This window comes from Callorhinus ursinus, unplaced genomic scaffold (assembly GCF_003265705.2).
Source record: "Callorhinus ursinus isolate GAN/ISIS: 27379988/994484 unplaced genomic scaffold, GSC_fseal_2.0 scaffold1, whole genome shotgun sequence".
Classification (NCBI taxonomy): Eukaryota; Metazoa; Chordata; class Mammalia; order Carnivora; family Otariidae; genus Callorhinus; species Callorhinus ursinus.
Window position 1 is genome coordinate 59,348,521 of NW_027397063.1, and position 24,941 is coordinate 59,373,461.

The 24,941-nt window shown below is 52.9% G+C and overlaps 1 protein-coding gene across 12 annotated transcripts in view; it reads right to left on the reverse strand.

Moving 5' to 3' along the window:
* Positions 1-24,941, reverse strand: part of MYLK (myosin light chain kinase) — a 259,025-nt gene that overhangs the window by 54,037 nt on the left and 180,047 nt on the right. For 7 of the 12 annotated variants that reach the window (XM_073894409.1, XM_073894402.1, XM_073894396.1 and 4 more), the window contains 2 exons: positions 19,439-19,555; positions 9,953-10,039 (listed from right to left, as the gene is read on the reverse strand). In XM_073894409.1, coding sequence (XP_073750510.1) covers positions 9,953-10,039; positions 19,439-19,555 — 204 coding nt within the window. Of the gene's footprint in view, positions 1-9,725; positions 9,905-9,952; positions 10,040-18,718; positions 18,898-19,014; positions 19,141-19,438; positions 19,556-24,941 lie in introns of those variants that run through there. The other 5 variants (XM_073894416.1, XM_073894418.1, XM_073894398.1 and 2 more) reach the window with 5 other exon arrangements.

The window sequence follows — 24,941 nt, forward strand, 5'->3', positions numbered from 1 at the left end:
CAATTTTTATGTTGAAACTCCCGCCTCCCAGTACCTCAGAATATGACCATATTTGGAGATATGGGCTTTAAAGAGGTAATTAAGTTATGGTGAAGCCATGGGGCAGGGGTCCTAATCCAAACGGACCCGTGTCCTTAAGAGAAAATTTGGGCACACAGGGACACCGGGGTACATGCACAGAGAAAAGGTCACAGGAGGACACAGTGATAAAGCGCCCATCTGCAAGGCAAGGAGAGAGGCCTCGGAAGCAACCAAATGTGCCCATACGCTGCACTTGGACTTCAGCCCCCAGAACCGTGAGACAATACACTTCGGTCGTGCAAGGCCCTGGTCTGTGGTATTTTGCTGTGGCGGCCGTAGGGATGAACGCAGCTGTGGACGGGCTCTGGAGGCTGGGAAGGAGCGCGACAGGCGTGGAATGGAGGGCCGAGAGTGAACAAGGAGGACCACGGCAGCGCACCATGAAATCACATGACCCCAAAGTCCCACTCTCCGCTATTCTTGGCAGCCTCGGCAAACCTACGTGGCTAGAAGTAGAGCCTGAACTGGTCTCTATCTTCCTGCGTCACCGTTAAATGGATCGAGGGCCAAAGTTTTATGTTTGTTCTATACATTAGCATCTTCTGCTGTTTGCATTGGTTAGCATTTGAAGCTGGTTTGGTTCCTATTAGTAAAGACAGTTTTAAATGTTAATGAGGTTCTGTATCCTTTGCCATACACATTTTATACAAGCATCTGCTGAAATCCATTAATTGTGTTCAGGGCTTAGAAGAACATACTTCATGGGTCGGAAAGCAGAATCCCCTGATTCTAAAACTTGGTTTCTCACAGAGAGCTGGACTCAGTGCCTGTGGTGTCTAAACCATGATCTCATCATCCTTTTTCCTATTGGGTTCTTTCCCCAACAAAACACCAACCAGCAGGGCACCTCACATTGTTTCCAGGTCATGAAAAAGGAGATAGATTCCTAGGTGATTCGTCAGGCTCATAAAAACCAGATGTGGCCAAGGTAGAAACAGGACCTGAGCCTCTGATGCCCTGTGCGTGGCTGCTTTCTCCCTGTTGCCTCTACTCCAGTTCACTCTCTGCTCCATCCCCAAATCCAGGCCCTTGAGATTCTTCTCTGTCCCCTTGCAGAAAGGCAGTGGGCACGGGCTCTGGAGCTGGGCTTGGGTTTAGTTACTGCCCTGTCGCTCCCTGAGCTGTGTGACGTAAAGCATGTCACTTAGCCTTTCAGAGCTTTAGTTCCCTCACTCACAAAATGTGAAGGGGAGAAGGAAAATTTGTTGTAAAGCATTAAGCTACGTTGTAAAGAAGGTATCGTACAGAGTGCATGCTCTAATACCAGCCCCCCACCGCACTCACCCCTCTTCCCCAGATGGATCCCCAGGGGACTTCTCTGTTCATTCCTTCACCTATTCGTACATCACACGGTGTCAGCTGAGCTCTGTACCTACATGACATCGTGCATGCTGCTCCCGGCGCTCCTTCTCCCAGTGCAAGTCCTCAGTGGAGGTAACACTCTTGCTGGTCCAGATGCTTAAACTCTCAGCTCTCCTTGGGTTACTAACTAGTTTCCTCTACTCTGAAGTCACCTGTCCTATTGTCTTATTATTAATGTCAGCCCTGTGTCTCTCATTCCCTTCTCCAACACCTTACACGTTTGCACCAACCACTGCCAGAAAGGAATATCCTAGAAGGAAAATAAAATCCAACGATCTTTGCAAATCCTGTGGCAGCTATTGGCCACATGGTCAGGCTAGCAGCTAATATCCTCCCACTGCCTTCCCCTTGGTGCGTCCCTCTGAGGAGGAACTCAGTCCTTTCTCCCAGACGGTCAGCCCCAGGCAGCAACTCCTCCTGGCCTAGCTCTGCTCCCCTAACTCAGATGCCCCTGGGGTACTTTGCTCACTGCTGCTCTCAAGAGTGCCTCTTTTATTCCTCTCTCTGCTGGCCTCATTTTCGCTGGAGCCCAGGCCTCTCTCCTCAGCCCACCTATACGTCCCATTACCTGACCGTCCCCTTCCCTGGCATTATACTGCAAGCCCAGTGTCCAAAAGCAGATCCAGGATCTTTTCCCCAAACCTGCTGCTTGCCCCTCCCAAGCCCCCCTCCCTACCATCTCCTGTTACTAACATCGGTCAATTCCACCCACTAAATACCTCCTTGGTCTGCCACTTTCCACCTCCCCACTGTCACTATTCTAGTCCCAACTGTAGCACCTCTTCGGCCTCTGGGCCCCTGTCCCCGCCCTAATACAGCCATCATTCCGAGGCCATCAGTTCACTGTTTAAACCTCTCCAATGCCAGCCACTGCCACTGAGGATCGAGTCCAACTCATCTTACAAGGGCCTTCGAGATCCGTCCCCAGCCCTCATCCATCTTCTTTCTTACTCTTCCTTCCCTCTTGGGGAACTCAGTCACCCAGGCCCCCGATGCTCGACGTCAGTGGTTTTTCCAAATTGAGTGTGCATCATGAGCACCTGGGAAATTTGCTAGAAATACAGTTCCTGGCCGTCTGGGGCATGCTGATGCTGCTGGGCCCTGCCTCACCCTTTGGAGGGGGCTGTTCTATCCCCCACACCCATTGTCTTCCTGTTTCTGTAGCACCAGCCTTTTGCCTTCAGCTCTTTTGCCGACTCTGGTACCTTCTTCCGGCAGCCTGCAGTTCCCACATCACTACTGCCAGGCTGGGCTCCACGGCCCTTCGAGGTGGTCGTATGTCAGCACTCATTGGAGGCATCATAACTGCAGAAACCCAGGGCCAACACGCATACACCACAGCAAGCTTCCTGGGCACAGGAACAGGGCCCATTTTGTTCACCTTTTGTACCCCCAGTACCTAGCATGGTACCTGGCACATGCTTGGAAAGCTATTAAAGGAATGAGCGGAGCCCCTGAGGATCTCTGTTAACCTGGGAGTTCCCCAGAACACTCCACCCCAGCCCTGTGACCCTGATCCTGGGAGATAAAGCCCTGGAGCCTGAGTCCCTGTGCAACTTTCCATGAAAAGGAGCTGCCTCCTTGCTCTGTCACCAACTAGATCAAAGCTGTTGTTGGGTGCTGGGCCTTCTACTCTAAAGAGGAGATTGAGACTGGAAGAGGTGAAGCAGCCCAGTGAAAACATCATGAATCAAAGCCTGAAATTGGAAGCCTGCTGGGAAACCGGGGGCAGGGCTGGGGAGGCCGGCCTCCTGTCTGAGCAGCCCACGGATTGCTTCTGCCCCGGCCTGCCCAAGCCCTGACCGACTCCTGGCCTGGTGAGCCTTCCTTCTGTCCCGGCATGGGGGAGGAGGTCAGGGTCCACAGAAGTTTCCAGACTGCTCAGTCTGAAGGCACAGGAGGGCCTCTCCCATGAATCAGCAGGGCAGAAGACCTGAGCAAGCGCTTGGGAGATATTTACAGAGCCTGAAGGTGGGTCCCTCAGCGTCAAAAGGGTCTGAGACAATGGAAAGCAAAGGAAAATTAGGGAGGTAGCACCAACAGCTTCGGGTACACGGAGGTCCCTGGATGTCTGCTTCTCTGGGGACATTTCCCTTTTTTGGTAGTTAACTAAAAATAGACATCAAACCCTTTGCAATTCCCAAAATCAGCATTAACTTTCTACTGCAGGCTCCTGAAGGTGACTCAGGCTGGGTGAGGTATGGAGGGCGCACTCACACACAGGGCTGTGTCGGGGAAGGAGGGTGGCTGTGGGGACCCGAGGAGGGAAGGCCAAATCCCACTGCCCTGCGCTTGGGCAGACGCAGGGCTCTGGGACAACCCCCAACACTTCCCCACTGCTGGCACACACGGGGCCCCTTCCAGGATGTCCTTCTAGGCAGACCTGTGGAGGATTATCGGTCATTTCTCCAGAATTAACATCCCTTCATAGGAAAGGCTGTCATACAAGAAGATTCCAGAGGAACACTGCTCTTCTTGTCATTGCAAACACTCACCCCCCAGCCCCCAGGACACAGGAGGCCAGGATAGTTGTGCAAGAGGCACCCAGCGTGGCCAGGAAGGCAGCACCAGCGTCCTCCCTGGGGAGGACTCATCCACCCACTTCACAGGATCATGGGAGACAGGGGAAGGAGGGGGGGGAGTCACAAGGTCCCATGCATGGCAGGGTGGGGGGTGATGTTAGGCACTATCCCTCCTCATGGAGCAATACTTGGGTAGAGAGACACTGGGAGTTGGTACCAGTTTTCAAAGGCATTTGTGGAAATACCCCAGAGTTTTTCTTCCAGGATCCCAGTGTCAAGCAAATCTTGATGCCAAATGTCAACGTGTCTAGCATTTCCTTCTAGCTCTTTGAATCCCGTCGTGACTTAACATTCCCCATGACTTCAAGAGAATATTTAAAAGAAAGATGTGATCCTGGGGGAATCTTTCAGGAAAACTGGGCACTACTCTGGACATCCAAAGATGCTTTCAAGTTGACGTGACTTTGGTTTTGGAGAGAGACACATACAGGAGGCCAAGGCAAAGGTATCTAAAAAGCATAATCTGGGATGGCCCATTGCGGTCACTGATGCCAAAGTGGCAAATGTCAGGCCACTGCCAGGCACAGAGTACAAAGGGGTGTTCTGTCTGCATCATCCCCAAATCCCAGAAGTGCAATAGAGGCAGGGACCCTCAAAGCCTGGGAACTCATGAATCTATTTGTAAAAGCAAATGCTTATTTTATCCCTACCTCAGGCTAGGCACTGACATTTCAGAAATGAACAGGCCCTGGCTCCTGCCCTCAAGTTATCAAAGTGCCCTGTGCTCATTAATCTCTTTTCTAAAAGACCATCAGCTCTACAGACTGATAGGAGGAATCCCCAAGTCTGTTACCACCTGGCATTGCCACGTCTGTATTCTCTAAAACCAGCTCTGAAGCCCCATCTATGTTCCATGCCGATCCCCTCCAGCTAGGATAACCATGACCTGGGCCTTCTGCTTAAAGCCTCCTTCCCATCAGGATGTTTCTGTTACCGTGTCAAACAAATGATACTTACTATAGCTTCAACCCATCACATATCGGATGATATGAAGGGGAGTTAGCTGACCTCACCTGAACTGTGTCACTCAAAAAAAAAAAAAAGCATTTCATTGAATAGACTGATGCAGACCTGGAAAAGCCTGGGCTCAGTTGGAGATAGTCCCCATCTGCCAGGCCCAGAAACAAATGGTTTTGATCAAGTCCACATGTTCAATCAGAGGCAGAACCAAGACTTTTGTCCCTTGCTTTCTAGCCTAGTGGCTTTTCTGGCTATGTCTGGTGCCCGAGCACTGCCCCAGAACCAGGCACAGTAAAGGGGCATCTGGAGGTCCAACGAGGACGCTGCCACCTCCCCATGCCTACTCAACCCAGGTAGAGTCTTGGATGCTTCTCCCCTGGGCCCGTGCACTTCTCTCTTGTTCTTTCTCCAAAGGTAGGGGACAACCACTCCGGACTGGAGGAGTGGATGAAGTGTTCCAGGAGTGCCAACAGTAAGTTCCCATCGAGGGGTGAAAAGTGGCATTAGAAGGATATCAGGACAATTGACAAAAACTGAATATAGACCATGCACTAAATAGTAGTATGGGGTTAATGTTAAATGTCCTGATTTTAATAACTGCATTGTGGTTATGTTCTTAGGAGATACACAATGACATACCTGGAGATCAAGGGCATGATGTCTCTAATTTATGCATAAATGGTGCGTGTACATCTAATCTATATGATGCATGGTGAATATATGTGAATATATATATAGTATGTCTACATCTGCATGAATATCATGAATGGTGAATAAATTTATATGAATACATAACATAGGGAATGCTAGGATGATAGAACAAAACATAAATAATTGGTGGATCTAAGTAATGGGTACACAAGAGTTCCTTCTACTATTACTGCAACTTTTCTATAAATCTGAAATTATATCAAAATAAAGTCATAAAAAATTTCCTCTTGGGAGGCTTGCGGCAAACACCCTGACAGGTCTGAGGATCCCAGCGAGCATGGTGGGGGTTGCCCTCCTCGTCCCTTCAGCTCCCATGGCAACAGAACCCTGCCCCCTCATGGGCCGGGGGGAGTACTGCCCAGGCGCGTGTGGACACCACAAAGTACGCCTCTGAGACCAGCAGGGCACGGGGCTCTGCAGCAGGAACATGGATCAGGGTTGGCCTCACAGTTCCAGATCTTACCAGCTGTCAGACCCTAGGCAGGACACTTTAGTTCTCTAAGGCTCAGTTTTGCTCCTCTGTAAAATGGGACCAACTACCTGTAGCTCAGCTGAGTGAGACCTGCCTGAAGTGACAGAGCCTGAGCACCTGATGGGACGCCTGCTGCACCGGGGCTGGGCAGGTGCTAAGTGAGCACCCGGGGAGGTGGGGGGAGGGAGGGGTGCTCACAGCATTCCTTCTGGCATCTGTGCAGTTCCTTTCTCCAGTGTTTCAGCAATGTTACCGTTCCACTTCAACCACACCACATTCCTCTCTCCTTCCTAACCTGGCCCAGAGTTCCCCGTGTCCCAAATCACTGCACACTGCCACTCCTCGCTCCTGGACTTGTGACTTGGGGTCTGGCACGTTAGCTTGTACTTCTGTCCATTTCCTCCCGTCCTGCCACCTGGGTTGGCCGATGGACTTGGCTTTTCCCTCACGGTCCTCAGCAGGACTCCCAGGGGCTCCCAGGCCACTGAGTGGACATGTGCCGTCTACCCTCACACCTGACAGCTCGCACACAGGACTGGACAACACAGCTGAGGGTGCGGAGCTCTTGTGGGGAGGGATCTGGCTATGATCTGCTTGACAAGAAAAACACTTGGCCTTCCCTCGGTTACTGGTAGGAGAGATGGATTTCCTAGTTAGATTAGGTACTTCCCAGCCCTTGAAAAAAATGAACACACATATACAGCCAGAGCACTCAGGGACAAGAGAATCTGGGCTTTCTCATGGGATCAGAGATGTTTGGGATGAGGGACGGCTATGGTAAGAGAGAAAGACAAGCTGCAGAGGTGTCCAGAATGCATGATGTATTTACATCTGCATATATGCAAATGCTCAGAAAAAAACAATTGTGAATATAACTGAGGAGGTGAGTAGAACTGGGGGTTGATGAAAGAGGGCTTTCATGTTGTCCCTGGAACATTTCTATACTGCTTAGCATGTTTAAGGAAGAATGCACACATATGTAATTAATAAATACTACAAATTATCCCGAAAAGTGAGGATAGAATTGGAGGTGCAGGTCTAAAAGACACCTCCTTCATTTTCTATCTCCGAGCAGCTACCTTCTCAGGAGCCTTCAGGAAGGAAGCTCCACAGTGTTCTAGAAGCATCCAGAGAATTCGACAGGTTTCTGAGCACAGGTGTGTAAGCAGGTGGAGGGGCCACCAGAACCACCCTGCTGAAGCTCTCAGTGTCCAGGGGGTGATGCATGGGGTGATGAGGGGCTGCGCGGATGGACCATTCAAAGTGGTCCTTACTGTACATGGAGAAACACTCTTCCATTTCTTTGAGGGGGGGAGGGTAAGACGTCTGTCCTGTCTGTAACTGTGACCCAAAGGCTAGAGTAAAATTCCCCTTCCACAGACAAGCGGGGTCTGCTGGAGTTAATCCACTCACGAATGTGTTTATTTGCTATGAAGGGAGACAAGCCCTTTCCATCAGCCCTGCCCCTTTCCCTAAGCAGTACCACTGACTGAGCCCCACTCCCCACTCCCTCCAGAGGGGTAAGAGCCTTGGCTTCCAGCTCTGTTTCTGGCATCTTGCTCCCTCCCTAAAAAGTGGAGACTGTGGGCTGTACCAGAGATAGTCTGAGGACCTGGGCATGACGGGGTCCAAGGCAGCGCCACACTTAACAGAGGCAGGAAAGGAGACCCCCTCTGCTTCTCCGGCCCAACAGTGCAGGCTTGCCATGCTTCGGGCCTGACCGACCTCACACTGGAATGGGCCAGAAGCTTGAACAAATACTGAAGCCTGGATGCTACCCTCAGAGATTCTGGTTTAACTAAGCTGGGGTGTCCCAGCAGCAGAGGTTTCAGAAGCTCCCCAGGTGAATGTAATATGCAGCAGGGTTGAGGGCTCCCATCCCAGAATTGGACGATGACAACTTGATTGGCCTTTCCCACAGCCTTCCCTCCTCCAGCACAAAGGCCCAGCTCTCGGGACTGCTCACTGTCTCCAGCCCGTTTTCTCCTTCACCGCTCTCCCCTTGACCCCACGGCTCACTTCCTCCAGGATCTGCCCGGAATGGACGTGCCAGAGCTGAGGACAGGAGGCTGCTGACAACCCAGCTCAAACTCCACACGCTCTAGCTTCTGCTCCCAGGAGAGGTGAAGGACTGGCCCAGACCCCTACGTCACAAGCCCCGGGTGCTCTCCTAAGATCCCACTTTCTCGTAACGAATAGAGCACAGGCCCAAGTAATCCTCTTGGAAAAGAAAATCACCAACCCATTCTTACTAGGTTTTTCTTACAATTATTTATGCATTTCCAGCAACTTATTAAATGTCCACTCCTGATCATCTGAGCTCCCCACTTTGGTTAAATATCCATTAGACATTACAGTTCCAGTTTGGCTACCCCACATACTGAAGGCTGAGCATCCCCCTGACAGCTGGCTGGTATGTGCACAAGAAACCCAAGCTCATCGTTAGGAAGGTAAATATGTAGCTCTGAAAAGAAGAGAATAAAACTAAGTCACAGAACTCTGCCTTGTCACAGAAAAAGAGACTCAGCCTTTTAATTAATCAAGCTCAGTCACTTAGCTCTATTAGTATGGGTAATTAAGAGCTTGTCTTTTTTTTTTTTTTAAACATAGAGTGTATGGGGGATGTTCAAACCACTCCATACCCTCTGTTAAAACTGGGGTTTCAAAGCAGAGTTTTAATAAAATGAGACCAATAATTAATCAATAGGGGAAGCCAGGGCCGCACTATGACTTTTGTGGTCTCTATGCACTTTTGCCTTCATGAACCCCTTCCTCCATTTTAAAAAGGAAGAAAAAAATGATATATATGTATATACACATACATACATACACACAAATTATATTTTACAGCTGCATTGGTATAAAGATAAATATATTAACGTTATGAATTAAAACATTTTTCTTTGACCTAAAAGTTTAGTTTTTCTTCTACTTCTATAAGAGATTGAGATATTTTTGTGGGCTCTGCATGCTGTGTCTGATGGCTCAGTGGGCCCTGGTCCTCTAGGTGAGACCCAGGAAGAGGGAGACCGTCCTGGAGAGTTGCTGGAGAAGCTCCCTCCCTGAGTAGCTGTTTATACCGCAGTAGCAACCTGATTCTAGGAGACTCCATAAGGCCCTTCTATGAGCAAGGCCCAGCGGCAGCCCTCAGGAGTGGAGGGCAGCGAGCCCCAGCCACATCACCAGACACGGGGCAGCAGGGCGCTGCTGAGTTCTCCGTGAGTGCGCGTGAGGCCAGGGTCACTTTGAAAGCAATGAGGTGGCCTTTCGGTGGGCGTCTGTCTCACGTGGGAAGGTGCTCCCACAGCCGAGGCATGCTGGAAGGGACACGACATTTCCATTGCACACTGGGGAGCCCAGTCTGGCTTGAGTCTAAGATAGGAGTGAGGAGCTGGGGGCGGGCTTGGAAAGAAGGGCCAGGCCGACGTCCGAATGTGTGTGTACAAGTGTGGCGGGTGTGCCAGGACAGTGACGTGTGTGAGGCTCCCTTGTCTGGGACTACAGCCAGGAGTGGTAAGATCTGAGCTTGGAAAGGTCTACCGGCAGGAAAGACTCACCTGGGAGGAATCGGGAGGAGGAGTCTGGGTGAGAAGTACAGAGGGCCTGAGTGAGGCGGCGAGCGGACGTGGACGTGCGGAGGCAGGGAGGGGTGGGCAGGGTCACGTGGCCGCTGGCCCGGGCACCAGGACTTCCCGGGGCTCAGCGGGGTGCACACGAGGGGGCTGGGGCTCTGACGCTGGCCCTCAGTGCTGGGCTTGCCTAGAGGAGCTGAACAAGTACTTACTCTCTGTTCCTAGCACGGGAGGAAGAGAGCTCTTGGGCCTCCGGGCTTTCATCTCCGGGGCCTTGGCATTCTCCTTGGTGGGAGCATCTGGAACAGAACAGGTGACCACAAACATCAGTGGGCTGCTGCCCAGGGAAATGAGTCGAGGAGGCATCTCAATAAAAAATTCCCACCCCGACCAAAATTAGAGCCCCTCCACCCCATCCTGCTCCCCATTCCACTCTGGGGGCCCTCAGTGTCTGCTGGGCAGACGGCGCCTGCCACTGGGCACCTTCCTCCACAGAAGCACCAAAGAAGGAGCGTCCACTCCACTGCGCCTTATAAATCAGGTGGAGAGAGCACAGTCGCCCAGGCAAGATGGATGGACAGGCTATCCTGGGAGCTGGTAACACGTCCCCTCTATGGCAGGCGTGTGCTGCCAGGAATCCCATCACTGGCAGGGCTGGAGGAGAGCCGGTGCCCTCTGCTTACCTCTCTCCTGTGTTTTTCCCTCCACTGGGCCTTCACTCACTCGGGCTAACGGCTCGGCATTTCCCAAAGCCTGCTCTGTACGGAGAGTTCTCTCGTACAGAAGGAGAGGACAAGGCCCTTGCCCTTGGCTCATGGCCTGAAAGGGGCCTGCACCTTCTGATTTCCCAGAATGCCTTCTACACATGGCCACTGACAGACCTCCAGACCAGATGAAGGCCTCGGAGCAGACAGCCGGCCTGCCTCTCCCGGCCCCTGGATGGAGCCTTGGGCCCGTTATGGGAGCTTCTGCACCCGCTCCTCAAAGTAGACCCCATGAAACCCTGCAGAGCCTTCTGGGTAGACCTGAAATGGGACATGGGTAGGTGTACAACTCTTCAAGCCTCTCCTTCACATTCCCTCTTCCACATTAATGCCAAGTGTGTACAAGGCCAGGGGAAACTCTCCCTTGTTGGGGCAGCAGAAAAACATCGTACTGGGCTGGGCATTAAAGGCCTTACCGGGCCCCGAGGAGACTGGGCTTCAGGAAGTATCGGGGAAACCACCCAGGAAATTGGATAAGAAGCAGCTGGTTAAACAGCTCTCACTATGTTCCAGCATTTTCCCCAGGAGCGTTTTCCCCACAAGGAACTCTCTTCAGGGATGTGCTGGGAGGGAGCCTCCCCCTCTGTGCCCCTTCCTGCCATTCCCTTTCCTGCTCCTGACGAGAGGAAGCTCAGAGGGAGGAAGGAGGGGGTGGGACTTTCCAGCTGAAGCTTGGGCCACATTCCTGTGGCTTGGCTGGGAAGGAAGAGCCATCTTGCTGTCCTGCCTCCTAGACAGGGCAGTCCTAGCCGCTAACACATGCCCTCTCCCAGGCCAGCTCCTGGGGCTTTGCGGGGTGGACACAGGTTGCACAGAACTAGGGCCTGGGGATGAACCCTTTCTCAACACATGGACTCCTGATGCTCCCATCTGGATGCATTGCTCCTTCTAGATGGCATTTGCCTCTCTTTCCTGCTTCAGAAGGTGGATCTGCCCATGTAAATGCCCCGACAAAGAGTCAAGCTTCCTTTCCCACCTAAAGCCTGCCCACTCTCAGTTATAGCTGGGTCATCCAGGGACAGAGGCCTGGGGCGGGCGCCGTCCAGGCTCCCTGGCAGCTCCAAGGCACACAGGCCTCCAGGGCCGTGGAGACAATCTCCTATGGAAGTCAGCCGAAAGCTGTGCACATGTCACTACAGGAATGATGAAGGGGTAGGCCTTAAGAAGAGCTTCCTAGCAGTGTATGACGGGGAACGGTCCTGAGGAAGCACAGCTGGAAGAAGTCCCTTTAAGCAGCACTTGATAACCTGGCCCTCTTCCATGCCTCCATCCCTCACTGTTATCCTTCCGCCACCTTCTGGTTAGAGCAAAAGGAACCCCAGATGGTGAGTCAGGGGCCCCTGCCTCCCTTAGCTGACACTGCCTGTTGCCGGTCTCCTCAGCAGGCCGCCCATACACCGGGTTCCACGTGCATATGGATGGAGGAGCAGAAAGTCCCATGGGGAGGGGATGGGGATGACTTCACTTCCTCACACTGGGTGTTTTCCCCAGGCCTAATGGTCATTCTCAGCTACAGCAAAATCCTCAGTACATGTTTGTCAACCTCTGGGGTTCTCAACATGGGCTGCCCATTAGCAGCACATGTATCTAGGCCTCTCACTCCCCAGATCCTGGTTTAATTGGTCTAGTTAGGGGCCTGGGTGTCAATAGGATCCAGAAGCTCCACAGATGATTTTAGTATGTCACTCCCCGTCTCTCTCCCCAGGCTGTGTGTGTACATGTGGGTATATGTGCCGGCACGTCTAGAGGTGGGGGTGGGGCCCAGGGAGGTCTCGGGGACTAGTCTAAGAGACAGGAGTGCCGACCAGTGCTTCCCTTGATGTCTGGGGATTAGGGTGCCATACATCAGGGCATGAGTCTGTGGTTCCCTTGTTTAGGGCCCTCCCTTCAAGACCTGACAGGCACCAATGACAATTTACAGAAAGCTGCACCCCAAAATGTGGGTTTGTTTTCCCCCTTTTTAAGGAAGAGGAGGAGAGAGCCAAGTATGCATAGAGAGTTCTGTGCTCCTCGGCTTGGATACTCTCTTTGCCTGTCTTTCTTCTGGTGAGTTCTGGGACATCACAGGAGGGAGATAAAGAAGGATCAGGGTTGTTGTTCTTGTTTTAACTGATGCATAACTGGAGGCATAAGCCGGCAAAGGATGAGAGGCCTGGGGCTCCTGGGCCCCTAAAGAAGGGACACAGAGACTGGGGCCCCTTCTCTCCTTGCCGGGTCGTGTCGGCCTTCGCTTCCAAGCACCCTTAGAGTACAGACCCAGAGAGGAGGGTTCTAGCTTTGGCTTTGTCATCAGCAATCTTGGGATCATGAGCAAATCACTTCAACCCCTCTGGGTCTCTCTATTTCCATATCTGCACAAAGGAAATAACACTTATTTTCTCTACCACACGGTGTTAAAAAACTCAAAGGAGAAAGTGGTGCTCGGAAAACGAGAAAAATGATCATTTACCTACGAATTCACCCCTCCTGTTTACCACGTTTCCTCACCTCCCTCCGAATCTGCTTTAAAATTCTCCACCTTCAAAACGCCCTGCCTGGCCAGCTCCTACCCGCACGCTATGTGTTTCCCGCCTCCGCATCTGTCCTCAGCTTCTGAGTGCTGGCTTGACACTGACGTGTGAGTACACTGCCCTGTCACGTGTTCGGAGCTTTGTTTTTAGAAGTTCTGTGCACTTTTTATCTTTCCATCTGACCATGAGGAAAGGGACTCGAGTTTCCCTTTCAAGCCAGGCATAGCCCCAGACTTGGAGCCCCCCCACCAGGGGTGGGACTCGTCCTCTCTTCCCTCGGCAGTCCTCCCGCCCCATGGGGGCCGTGCACACACCACAAGCCACTAGCCCTCCATGAGGACAGCAGCGAGGAGTGGGCTGGAAGGACCCTGTGCTTAATCAGAGCCAGCTTTGCGCTTGCATGGATGCCCAGGGGATAAAAATAATAGTAATACAAGCCTAAGCGCAGCTTGTATTTTCTATTTTAATCAGTTGGTGATGAAACCGAACTCCATTTCTAGATCTGGGACCCAGGGCTGGAGTCCATTGCTGGCCTGGTTGTGCCCCCAAAGACGGATGGGGGAGGAAGATGGCAGTAGGGAGAGGTGGGGGGCCCCTACATGGAGTGGAAAACGTGTCCTTATATGGGCAACGGCTCACCCCTTCCACTCCTGGGCTAGCTCGGACCCGGCCTCCAGGGCAGCAGTTTTGCTTCTGTCTTCCCCAAGAGGTCGGTTCCCTGAGATATAAGCCTAAGGCAGGGGGAACGAGGTGTCAGGAGGCTTCTAGAAGGGGGTCCAAGCTTCCAGGAGCTCCACGAGGGGGCAGGGCAGAGGGGCTGGCCTCTTTCTCTGCCCGAGGGCAAGCAGCAAGCTGGCATCATCAGAAGAGAGGGAGTTCCAGGCAGGAGAAGAGCCTCTTTCTGGCTCTGCCATCTGGGGCCTGTGAGTCCTTGGGCAAGTTTCCTGACCTTTTTTGAGCCTGACCTTTACCAGGAAACCAGGACTCATACCCCAACAGAGTGAATGAGATGGGCTACTTAGTCGGTGCCTGGCATGATGCTACGTGCTTTATCTGCTTGCTTCGGGTTGAACCATACCTTGCCAATATTCAAGTGTCTTTGGCCTAGCGGAATGGCAATTTTTATTTAGTTCCATCTAATGCGTGTTAGCTGCCTGTGATGACCGGAAGGACAAATGTGAAAGTGGGAGCAGACTTGTTACTAAGGCAGGACCCTGGCCAACGAACGAAGGGTGCGTCGAAATCCGCTCGGTCCCAGTCAGGGGTGCCCGCCGGCCATGGCCGCAGGAGGCGCGGTAGTGAGGAGCCAAGGCTGCGCTTACACGCCCAGACAGCTAGTTATCAGCCACGTGGACTTCAGCAGGCCACTCAGACCCTACATGCCTCGATTCAGGCTGTTTCATTATCAGCTGCAAACCCCCTTGTCACCGTTACGAATCAGCTTCGGGTTGCCAAACCCAATGGCCAGTGCTCAGGCTCACCTTAATTCTCCTTGGTAGCCGCATCTGACACACTGATCCCATCATTCCTTTCTTATTGAAGTGGCCACCCGTTTGGCTTCGGGGACACCCCTCTCTCCGGGATTTCTTCCTGTCCCACTGTGGCCATTCTTTCTCGGTCTCCTCTGCAGACCTCTGTCCTGCCTTCCTCCTCCCCCCTCCATCCACATCCACCCTAGGGACCTCGTTCAATCCCAGGACGTTCAGTGGCCTCTTGTGTGGATATGGCTCCCCATATCCTGGCTCCAACCCTGACCTCCTTACTCAACTCCAGGTTCATCTAAAGGCCTGCCTATGTGACATGCCCACCTGTCTGATGGACATCTTAAACTTCACAGGTGCAAAATGCAAAATTCTGGTTTGTCCCCCACCCCCTTATACGCCCATCCAGAAGGTAGGACCACTGTTGGATCTGTTGCTTCCCCATGAAAACCAAGTCACCTCTGACTTCCCTTTCTCTCTCTCCATTTCCAACTCATGAGCAAATCCTATCAGCTCTACCCTGAGAATAGATTCTGAATCTGATCACTTCCCACCTCTTGCATGGAATCTAAGCTGGCATCAACTCCTGCCTGGGCCATCACACCACCATCACAACCACCCAGCTGGTCTCCCTACTCTCCCTTTTACCCATCCTGGGTCTGGTCACTGTGGTCACCCGAGTGATCCTTCCCAATGTCCAGAGTTGGCGCCCCACACTTAGAATGAAGTCTGGTCTCCCTGTCACAGCCTACAGCCTTGCAGATCTGACTGCTGGTCCTCCACACCTCACTTCCCACCTCTTGGCCCCTGGCTCACGGCTCAGCCCCTCCGGCCTTCCTACTGCTGGGGATGCGTCAGGCACAGTCTCCGCTCAGAGCTTCGCTCTCACCCTTCCCTCTCCCTTCTTCCTTCCAGACTCCTTCTCACTTCCTTCAGGCCTCTGTTCCATCATCACTTTTTCCAAGAGGCCTCCCAACCACCCTCTCCAACAGTAACGTTCCCTTCCCCACACCCTGCTTTGCTTCCTTCGTAGCACCTGCTACTGCCTGAGATTCTATGATAGATCTGTTCATCTGTATTACTGTCTCCCTCTCACTAGAATGTAAAGTCCCCGAAAAAAGGAATTTCCTTTTTGTTCACTGCTTTTAACCTAGGCCCCAAGCAGTGCCTGGCGACCGGGATGAATGATGGCAGGGATGTGCCCACTGGAACGTCACCTCCTACCACACATATGCATGACGACCCTCCCTGGTCACAAGGCCCTTGATCTCAATGGTAGCTCAGGCCAGATGCCCTCAGCCAGAGTAGTTGGGGAAGGGCAGCCTAAGCTGCCCTGTCTTGGGATTTTGGGCTTGCAAAGAGTTTTGTTTCCCCACCTCTCGCCTGAGTCTGAATAAGAGGGAATGGGTCACTCAGGCCAGGTTCTGCGTGTGGGGGTCAGGACTGGGGACAGGGGGACAACCAGGTGAGCAGCCCCTCCTGTTGGCCAAGGGCAGGACTGCAAGGAAGTACGGGGGGACTTCCCAGCAGGAAGGGCTGTTACTAAGGGAGACCCGGATGTCTCAGAGAGTGGACACTGACATGTTATTCACTAGACAGAGAGGCCATGCCAGGTCATGGAAATGGTAGGTTTCAGAACCAGACACACCCAGCTGTGAATCCTGCCTCCGGAACTCATGTTCTAACTCCCTGCACATGGTGGCTCCAAGGGCATGGGCTTTGGGATCAGAGACACCCAGAGACTCTCCTGTGAACTGTCTGTGTGACCCGGGAAGGCTGTTGACCCTCTCCGAGCCTCGGTGTTCCCACTGAGAGATACCATGCCCAACTGTTGTATAAACTCAAAATGCACAAGGGTCTCTGGCCACAGCAAACCTGGAAGGTCAGCTCTTGTCCCCCTGGGTGAGTTTTCTGGCAAATCCTTATCCACTCCAGACTTCAGGTGCTTTTTGGGGTATAAGTTGACACTTGCCTTCTGCTGCACTTGGAAGGAACAGGGGTGTGGCCAGAATTCAGAAAGTGCAAAAGAGCACCCTTTTTCTCAGAGAAAAGACCCACGCAGCACGATTAAAATAGTCAGATGTGCTGAATTATAAAGGCTACCTCCCTCTGTCTTTACTATCAGTGGGAAAAACAGGGGTACAGCTAACACTTTGGCCAACGAGCCAAAGTCATTTTTATGAGGCCCTGAAATGTATCATTGTATTGGCCACAGATGTATAGTCTTAATGGTGTTGGGCACAGGCTGTGTGAGTGAGAGCTCATGACTGCAGGGGGCAGGGCCGGTGTGACGTTGGCATGAGCTGCAGTCCCCACCTCTAGTTGAGAGGGACCTTGGGAGGGGTGCAGTCCTATCCAGAGGCTGAGTAGGCAGCTGGAGTTGGAGAGAGACAGGGAGACCCCACAGCATGAACGAACTTGCAAATTCAGTTACTTCTTAGGGCAAGCAGTTCTTCCATGTACTTTAATTTATGACTTCTTTTGAGAATTTGGTTTAAAACTATGGGCTCTCTCAGAAAAATGCTCTAAACCACAAATGCACACAATTCTGCGTATCATTTCAAAGGGCGCATGGACCCCCCCCCGCCCGGAGCCTTTAGTTAGGTACTATGGCCTTGGGGAGCAGGGAGAGCTGGGAGGACCAGGGGATGGAAGACGGACAGGACACCGGTTTGGCTGGGGGAGCCCAGGGGGGGAAAAGGTGCCACGAGGTGGCAGGAGAACAGTTAGGGAAACTGCAGTCCTTTGTCTAGAGGTGGCTTGTGATGGAGAAATGAAACTGGACATGCTGAGAAGGCCACCCACACACAGGACACTAATATATCTCCAAGTCTAGCAACAGGGAAAAGAGTGGGTGTGAAGGGGGCTGCCCTTTTTCTCTTTGACAAACGAAAGCCAATTAGCTGAGAGTCAGTCCTGTTATCTCAGCTGGTCTCCTTCCAACCCCTTTGCTAGCTCTTCTCTGAGGACCCAGCTCCTCGTCTACAGCCCTAGGCCAAACTAGAGATAAATAACAGTGATCAAGATTAGCGAGAGTACCAGGGAATCGGGTAGAAGGAGACCAATCTAGGGGCAAGGAAAGTCCCATAAGTTGCAGAACGAATTCCCCAAACGTTAAAAAAAAAAAAAAAAAAAATTCCCAAAGGTATTCTATAGCGAAAAAGAAAATTTTATTTTGAAAACAAAGTTTGGTTTTCAAAATAAAACATTTGCTGTTTCTCAAAAAGGTGCTGACATTTTGCAGATAAGGAGAATGAATTACTATCCTGCCTTCAGCTAGCTGTGTAAATAGGACCCGAAGAGACCAGGGATTCCAAAAGCAGATACCCTCATTAGCAGGCTGGGCTTCCTTCTAGGTTGGCTGGATCCAGCACGGGTCCTCAGTGCGGGCTGTTAGAAATGGGCTTTTGGGGTCAAGTTACCAGAAACACTATTTTTTTTTTTTTTTTTTTTAACTGCAGCACCTGTCTAGAAAGAAGCAGGAATCTGACCTGGGTGGGTGACAGGCAGGTCACACCGGGGAGGACTTGATAGCAGCAGGCCCTACCTAAAGCCTCAAAACACCGTTTCGAGCCCCGCTCTGAGCAGAACATACACTGACTTACCCAATCTGCTCCTGAGACTCAGAGGCCCTGTGACAAACGCATTCACAGGGCTCCAGGGAGACACACACAGTCCTCCCACCGTTTTGGCTCTACTGCTGGCTACTGACAATTGAATTTGTTTTGCCACTGTATTTTTTTTTTTTTAAACGTCTCTTTTCAAGGCTCTTTTTTTCTTAAAAAATAAAAGACTCTTTTCTTCTTTTCTCCCATTCCTAATATATCACAGATCTCAGTTTTTATGACCAGGAGATCAGATTCCAAAGCCGAGAACGGGGACATAGGTTCCACATCTTGGGGGATGGCCGTGAAACGGGGCAGGACTTCAGGACCCAAGTGATTATATTCAGGAGTCAGAAGAACAACAGAATTGGCCTTTGAGTTGCCTTATTTGGACACTAGTTTTCCACGTGTCACACAGAGTTACTAACCAGGCATTTCAAGGGCAAGAAATTATTTCCCCCACACTACCTTTTTAGACAGTTCCAGGCAAGTAACGAAATAATAAGAAAGGTCTCTGGATGGGAAGGCCCAAGATGGGATTCTGGCCCTGGCTTGGCCCTTGGTGGACCGGGGAACCCGGAGAGGACGCTTTCCCTCTCCATGGCCTTGGTCTCCTACCGTTTAAAATGAGGGCGGTAGCCTCCATCATCCCAAGGCTGGTTCTACTTCTGAGGCTCTAATGCTCAACTTCAGACCGAGGAGAGAAAGAAGAGTCGTGAATACAGCCTGGCTTCAGCCTTCCCTCACTCGGAAACTGCACTCAGATCTGGTAGCCCTCGGCCCCCCTCGTGTCTCCTCTGGTAGCCCTTGGCCCCCGACGTGTCTCCTCCTCTCCCTCTGCTGTATTATGGCGACTTTTTCTTCTTACAGAGGCAGGCCTGTCCCCTCTAGCTGAAGACGCAGCCCCAACTCACCTCCGGGAGGAAGTGTCCCGCAGGGACCTCCCGCTACTCCATCCTCACCACAGGGCTGACGTGCAAGCACTGAGGGGCCGCTTGTAAAATACCGTGTAGTCATTTTCCTGTGGGTGTGTCTTTTCTCCTCCTGCCCCGTGCCTGGCTTCCCTGCTTAGCAAGGTTCTGTGTGTGCAGATCAGGACTGGGGACAGGGGGACAACCAAGGCGAGCAGCCCCTCCTGTCGGCCAAGGGCAGGGCTGCAAGGTCACATGGGGCCATCAAGTTGAGCTCCCATTTTCTCTTCTGTCTCATTGTTTGCCAACGATGGCTTGACCCCACAAAGCGAATGCCTTGGGGAGGGATGGCAGTCTGGGAGGCTGGCAAGGGAAGGGCTGAGGAGTGGGACTCTGTTTGTGCCAGGGAGGGGTGGGCATGACCTACCGTCCACGGTGACTTGGCAGGAGCACTCAGCCTGGCCGGCGCCATTCTTGGCTATGCACTTGTATAAGCCTCTGTCCTCGGGCAGTGCCTTCTCGATGGAGACAGAGCACAGTGAGCCTAGGAAGGAAGAGGGAGAACGGTTGAGGGGAGCAGGTACAAGCCCAAGACCTGCCCTGGCACCTGGAACATGGCAGGGGTGGGCTAGACACACGGGCAGCCTCTGGAAGCCCAGAAGTTGGGGGTCCTGTGGGAACCAACCCTCTCTCCCTACCAAAGTCAGGGTACTTTTTGCTGATAACCCAGGCCCAGTATAACTGATCCCTAAGTATATTCCTTCCTGGTACCCTCTTCCTACCTCCCAGCAAGCTCTCTTAGGGAGTCATAATGGAAAGGTGCAGAAGAAGAGAGTGGAATAGTCTCTGCCTTTGGAGAGCATCCCATACAATGGAAGGAGCAGACGGACCGCGAGCCTCAGCACTGTGATGTCACCAAGAGAGATGAGCAGTAGCCAGCCCCAAGTTTACAGCCCCGTGTTAGGAACAGTGGCCCCCAGCTTCTAGCAATTATTCGGGCGTGCATCTTAGAAAAGGGAGTTCTGAACAAAGAGGTGGGTGGGGGAGGGCAGGAGTCCCTGTCCAGCAGGGGCACTGACCTGCGGGAAGGTCTGCTGGGAGGAGAGGGTACATTTAGCCTGGGATCCTGGGGCTGGCTTCTCAGGAATGAGCTGAGAGGCAAGGCCAACAAGGGAGAGGGGCACTTTGGGGCTGCCTCTCTTCAGGACAGGGTCTTTTGGCTGCCTCAGAGAGGGGTGGCGATGGCTCTCTCTCCCCATGGGTCTCTCCACCCCCAGCAAACGTCTGGCCTGCTTGGGGGAAGGAGGAGTCAGGCTGGGCATGCACAGGAATCGGGGGTCTGGTCCCTGCCCACCCTAGCTCTCTCATCCCGGGTCTGGCTACTTCTCTGGGGTACCCCCTTGGGGGGTTTCCCTCAGGGTGTGGGAGAGGCCGCTGAGGGTTGGGAGTGCTGGGCCAGGCAGGCGGGCAGGGGCACCCTAGTTCCTGCCTTTAGACACACGAACAAGCCAACAGCATGGCGCTTTGCCCAAAGCTGCCCCTGTTGTCAGGGTAGCAGTCATCACACAAGGAAGAGGGCAGAGCCAGGGCCACGTGCATCCTGCTGCTGGGAGCCACTGGCTTCGGTCACCGCACTCCCCCCACCTCCTACTCCCCCGGCTGGTGGCTCGGCATAAGCCCTTGGCCTTGGGCGGGCAGAGCTGTGTGCACCCCAGGCATATGTGCGGGACAGCGCGGCCAGATGGGAGGCCAACAGGCACCCATCTCAAAAAGTGACCTCACCCCCATTAGGTGGATGCACAGACTTGACCAACAGAAAGAATGATATTCAGAGAACCTCACTGAGGGTGGAAGGGAAAGCAGAGGTGTACTAGTTCCCTTTGCTTCTTGGCACCTGGGTAATGTCCTAAACAGGGAAACCTTCGTCCTACCAACCACCTCCCTCCCACTTACGGAGAGCCTATTTCTCAGGAAAGGCCTCACTACATTCTCCCACAGGGGAGGGCGGCAAGTCGGGATCTCTGCTCCCTGTCCCTCGGAGACAGACTTGGCAGACACTGAACCAGAAAGGACTCAGGCTGGACTTTTAGGAAATCCATCATGACAGTGAGACCGTGAGGCGCAGGAATCTGGGATTGAGGGGAACTGTCCTCCCTAGAGAGAACCTTCTACTCATCTGGGAGGGCAGGAGGACGCTAAGATGACCTCTGGCCCCCGAATTCGAGGCTTAGAGGAAACGTACCCCTTGGTGCCACTTCCCTTCAGTCTGAGGCTAAGGCTCTGTGAGCAGACGCCCCACTCCCAGTGAACCTTCTGCTCAAATCCCTGACTGTCCTTCAGTTTCTGCCCCACCCCCACCTCCCACTGCCTTCAGCCTGAAGCCCAAACGGCACCAACCGCAGAGACCGTGGTGAGCCCACCGGGAGAAGTGGGGCATTTAAGGCTACGGCCCTCAGCCCCTCAGCAGGGAACGCAGCAGGACAGGCAGCTTTTCCCACTGCCCAAAGCCGGGACCCCTGGCCACGTGCGTGGGCTGGGGGAGGGCCCCCAGGCAGGCTAACCCGGATTGAAGAATCTGGTATTTCCTGTGGGACAGCTTATTCCTGACCTCCAGAAGAAAAACCGTTTCCCAGAGGTTTTTTTTTGAGAAGCCTCGGCCTGGTGGGGAATTTTGAGAGAGAGGTGAGGGGGATGGGAGCAGTCACCACAGAATCAAAGATCCAATAAGTGGCCTGGCTAGAACTGTCCCTGGGAGAGCCCCTCAGGGCCATGGGGTCTGAAGATCCCCCATCCTGCTCTAAGTGTGTGGGAAGATGGGAGGGGGGGGGCAGCCCAAAGCCCTGGAGGCCGTGCTGTGAGGATGCCCTCGGTGAGCACTGTCTCCCCAACCTGGTCCTCTAGGATGTCTTGGACAGTACCACTCAGCTCCAGGTCGCCTCCTCAGGGATGGTGCCTTCCCTGTCACCCATAAGCATCCCCAGCCATGGACGGACCTCTTCTGCGCCCTGAGTTTCCCTTTATCCGAGTATGTCTCCCATGGCCATTGCTGAAATACATGCCTGTCTCCTCCACTAGTTCTCAGAGGGCAGTGACTGTGTCTATTATGAATGTTTTTCCTGAGCCTGGAATGCAGTCACAGTGAAAAAAAAAAAAAATCTGCCATTCTGAGAACAACAAAGCACATTTCTGTAGCAGGTGATCTGGGAGGATCTATGCAAGAGAAAGCCATGAACATTTAGTCACATATAACCTATCATTGAAAAAGACCATATAGATTTTCTTTTGAGAGAGAGAGAGAATGAGAGAGCATAAGCTAGGGGGAGGAGCAGTGGGAGAGGGAGAAGTAGACTCCCCACTGAGCAGGGAGCCTGATGCAGGGCTCGATCCCAGGACCCTGAGATCATGAACTGAGCAGAAGGCTTAACCGACTGAGCCACCCAGAAGCCCTGACCATAGAGTTTCTAAACGGAAAAAATTCCTACCTCGGAGTTCTTCAAGCAGATTATGCATCCTTGCACACAGTAGGGGATGCCTAAATCCTAGTGTTTTGTAGAATGAACTTACATAGGTTTTCAAAAAGCCTTTGCAAGATCCCACACTAAAGGTCATTAAAAATGAATCATCAGTTGACAACAGCAACAAAAATGAATTCTCATTATTAGACTGGGAGAGATGTCTGCCAGGGAGAGAAGCCTAGCCCGGGGACAGGAAATAGGGCATAAAGATGAAACTGCTTCTCAGGAGCACCACAGAGCTCCCCTTGGCTCACTGGCCATCCCTCCCACTCCTCAGTCAAGGCCAAGGCCCAGACCTGAGGAGCTAGGCTGCAGGGCCCAGAGGGCCTGGGGCAGCCCCCCTGCAGGCCCGGAGCGCAGGCCCAGCTGCTGATAAGTGGACACCATCTACTCTGCAGCTCTGGGAATGCAGAAAGGGGAAGAGTACTTCCGACATGTCTCTCCCAGAATTAGCAGTCAACTCCAGCCGAGTCCGGTCACCCCTCTTCTGCTCTTCTTGGTGCCAAATGGGGCGAACACCACCATATTTTGGGGGGGCCTGAAGGCTATGAGCCCGATCCAAGCTACAGGGTTCCGAGAAGCCTCCTGAACCTATAAACACAGTGTCCACTGGCAGTAGGTATGTGGATGTACATGCCAATCGGTGGGGGAGAAGAGCACGGGAGTCTCTCATGGCCAAAGGCCGGTGACAACAGTCTGGCAAGGAGACCGGAAGAAGTAAAGTTTGATCTTAGACGAGCTAAGAGCACAGGGCTCAGTGCCAGGGAGGGGGGGACAGGGAGGGTGCGGGAGGATGGGGAGACCCTCTTAGCCACCCCCTCCACCTTCCTCTCCAGACCACCAGCTGATTTCCACTGATGCCAGCAGAAGTGTGACCCCAGTCACCAGCATGCAGTGGTCTTCCTCTCCTTCCTCGTCTTTATCTGCCCCTGCTCCCAAGCCAGGCAACAGGTTCTCTTAATTCTGTCCTTGTTTCTTGAACTGGTTGTTTCCTGTCTGTGCCATGGCTACCTTCTTAGTCCAGTCCCCCTTTCTCCCTGGCCTCTTCAGTAAGGCTCCTTACCTGTCTTTGGGCGCGGGGTCGATCAAAACCCCTAAACCCCTAGCTGTGTGTGCACTGCTCCTCATTCCAAACTTTTGCGTGGCTCCCGAGTGCCCCCAGAATTGTGCTCCTTAGCGCGACCTAGGATGTCATGGGCCATGCCTTCCCCACCAGCCCTCCCATGCTGTGCGCAGGCCCGCCTTTGCTGCTGCTGGAGCCCCTGCCTGGGAAGCCCATACGTCCCCTGCCTTGCCTGCCGGGAGCCCTGGCCCAGCTTATTCGGCACCAGCCTTTCCTGCGGCCCCAGCACTCAGCTCCCTCTTCTCCTACGCTTACCAGCTCAACTTCGGCACTTGGCTGGAATCATTTCATCACTGTGAGTGTATGTCCCCTCTTTCCAGATCTGTGGAGAGTACATCTACTCACACCTCTCAGCGTGCCCGGCTCCCCGCAGGGGGGCCTGCTGAAGTGGTCACTGATAAGGCTTTCAGATAGGCTTTCTCCCTGGGGTCCGTGTCTAACCCAGGCTCTTGAAGACTTGGAGGGTGAGGCTCTAGAGAAGGGATGGACAGAAATCAGGGCTGGTATTTTAAGACAAGGCACTCTCCCTACTGTGGCAAGACACACCGGCCCATGCAGTGAAAATACCAGAAACTTGGCAAGCCCAGAGGGCACCACCAGTCTTCCGGCCTCTTGACAACTACTGACAATGTTGAGGAGTTAATAGCCATGAGTATTTTCCCCTGCTGGACAATGCTGCTGGTGAGTGGATCCTGAACGGTCTCTCAGCTGTGCCGACGTCTGACAAGAAGGAACTAAGAGGTAACACAGCTTAGTGGTCTAGGCATCAGAACTCAACTGCCTACGTTCAAAGCCCAGCTCTGTGACTCCCTAGCTGTGCAGCCTTGGGCAAGATCCTGTACTTGTCTGAGAGGCAGGATGAAATCAGCGCAAGAGGCCTAAGACAGTGTCTGGTGCGTGGTGTTCAATTCATGCAAGCTAGTCTTAGTTTTCAAAGGAGAATTACAAATATTTAGAGTATTTTTTAGAAGCTGACTTTGGGGCTGTCTCTTCATCCCCTTCCCACCCCGCTCCCAGTCCTCCCTGTGCTCTCCTTGTGCTTTTAATCATTTCTTCTTCCTCTGATTTGGACCTAAACTGTCCCTTTGAGGTGGTTTCTGTGAGAGGCGATACCGGAGTAGCCCTTTAACGCCCCGGGATAGCAGATACCACGTACTCAAGGCACTCTGGACATGCGTGCTCAGTGCCTCATGGCTCCGGCGTGTGTTTGAGCCCAGGGCCGAGGTCTGCTCACGTCGCTCAGCTGAGGGGATGGTTTATAAGCAGCTACTAGTGGCTCTGCAGGCCCCACA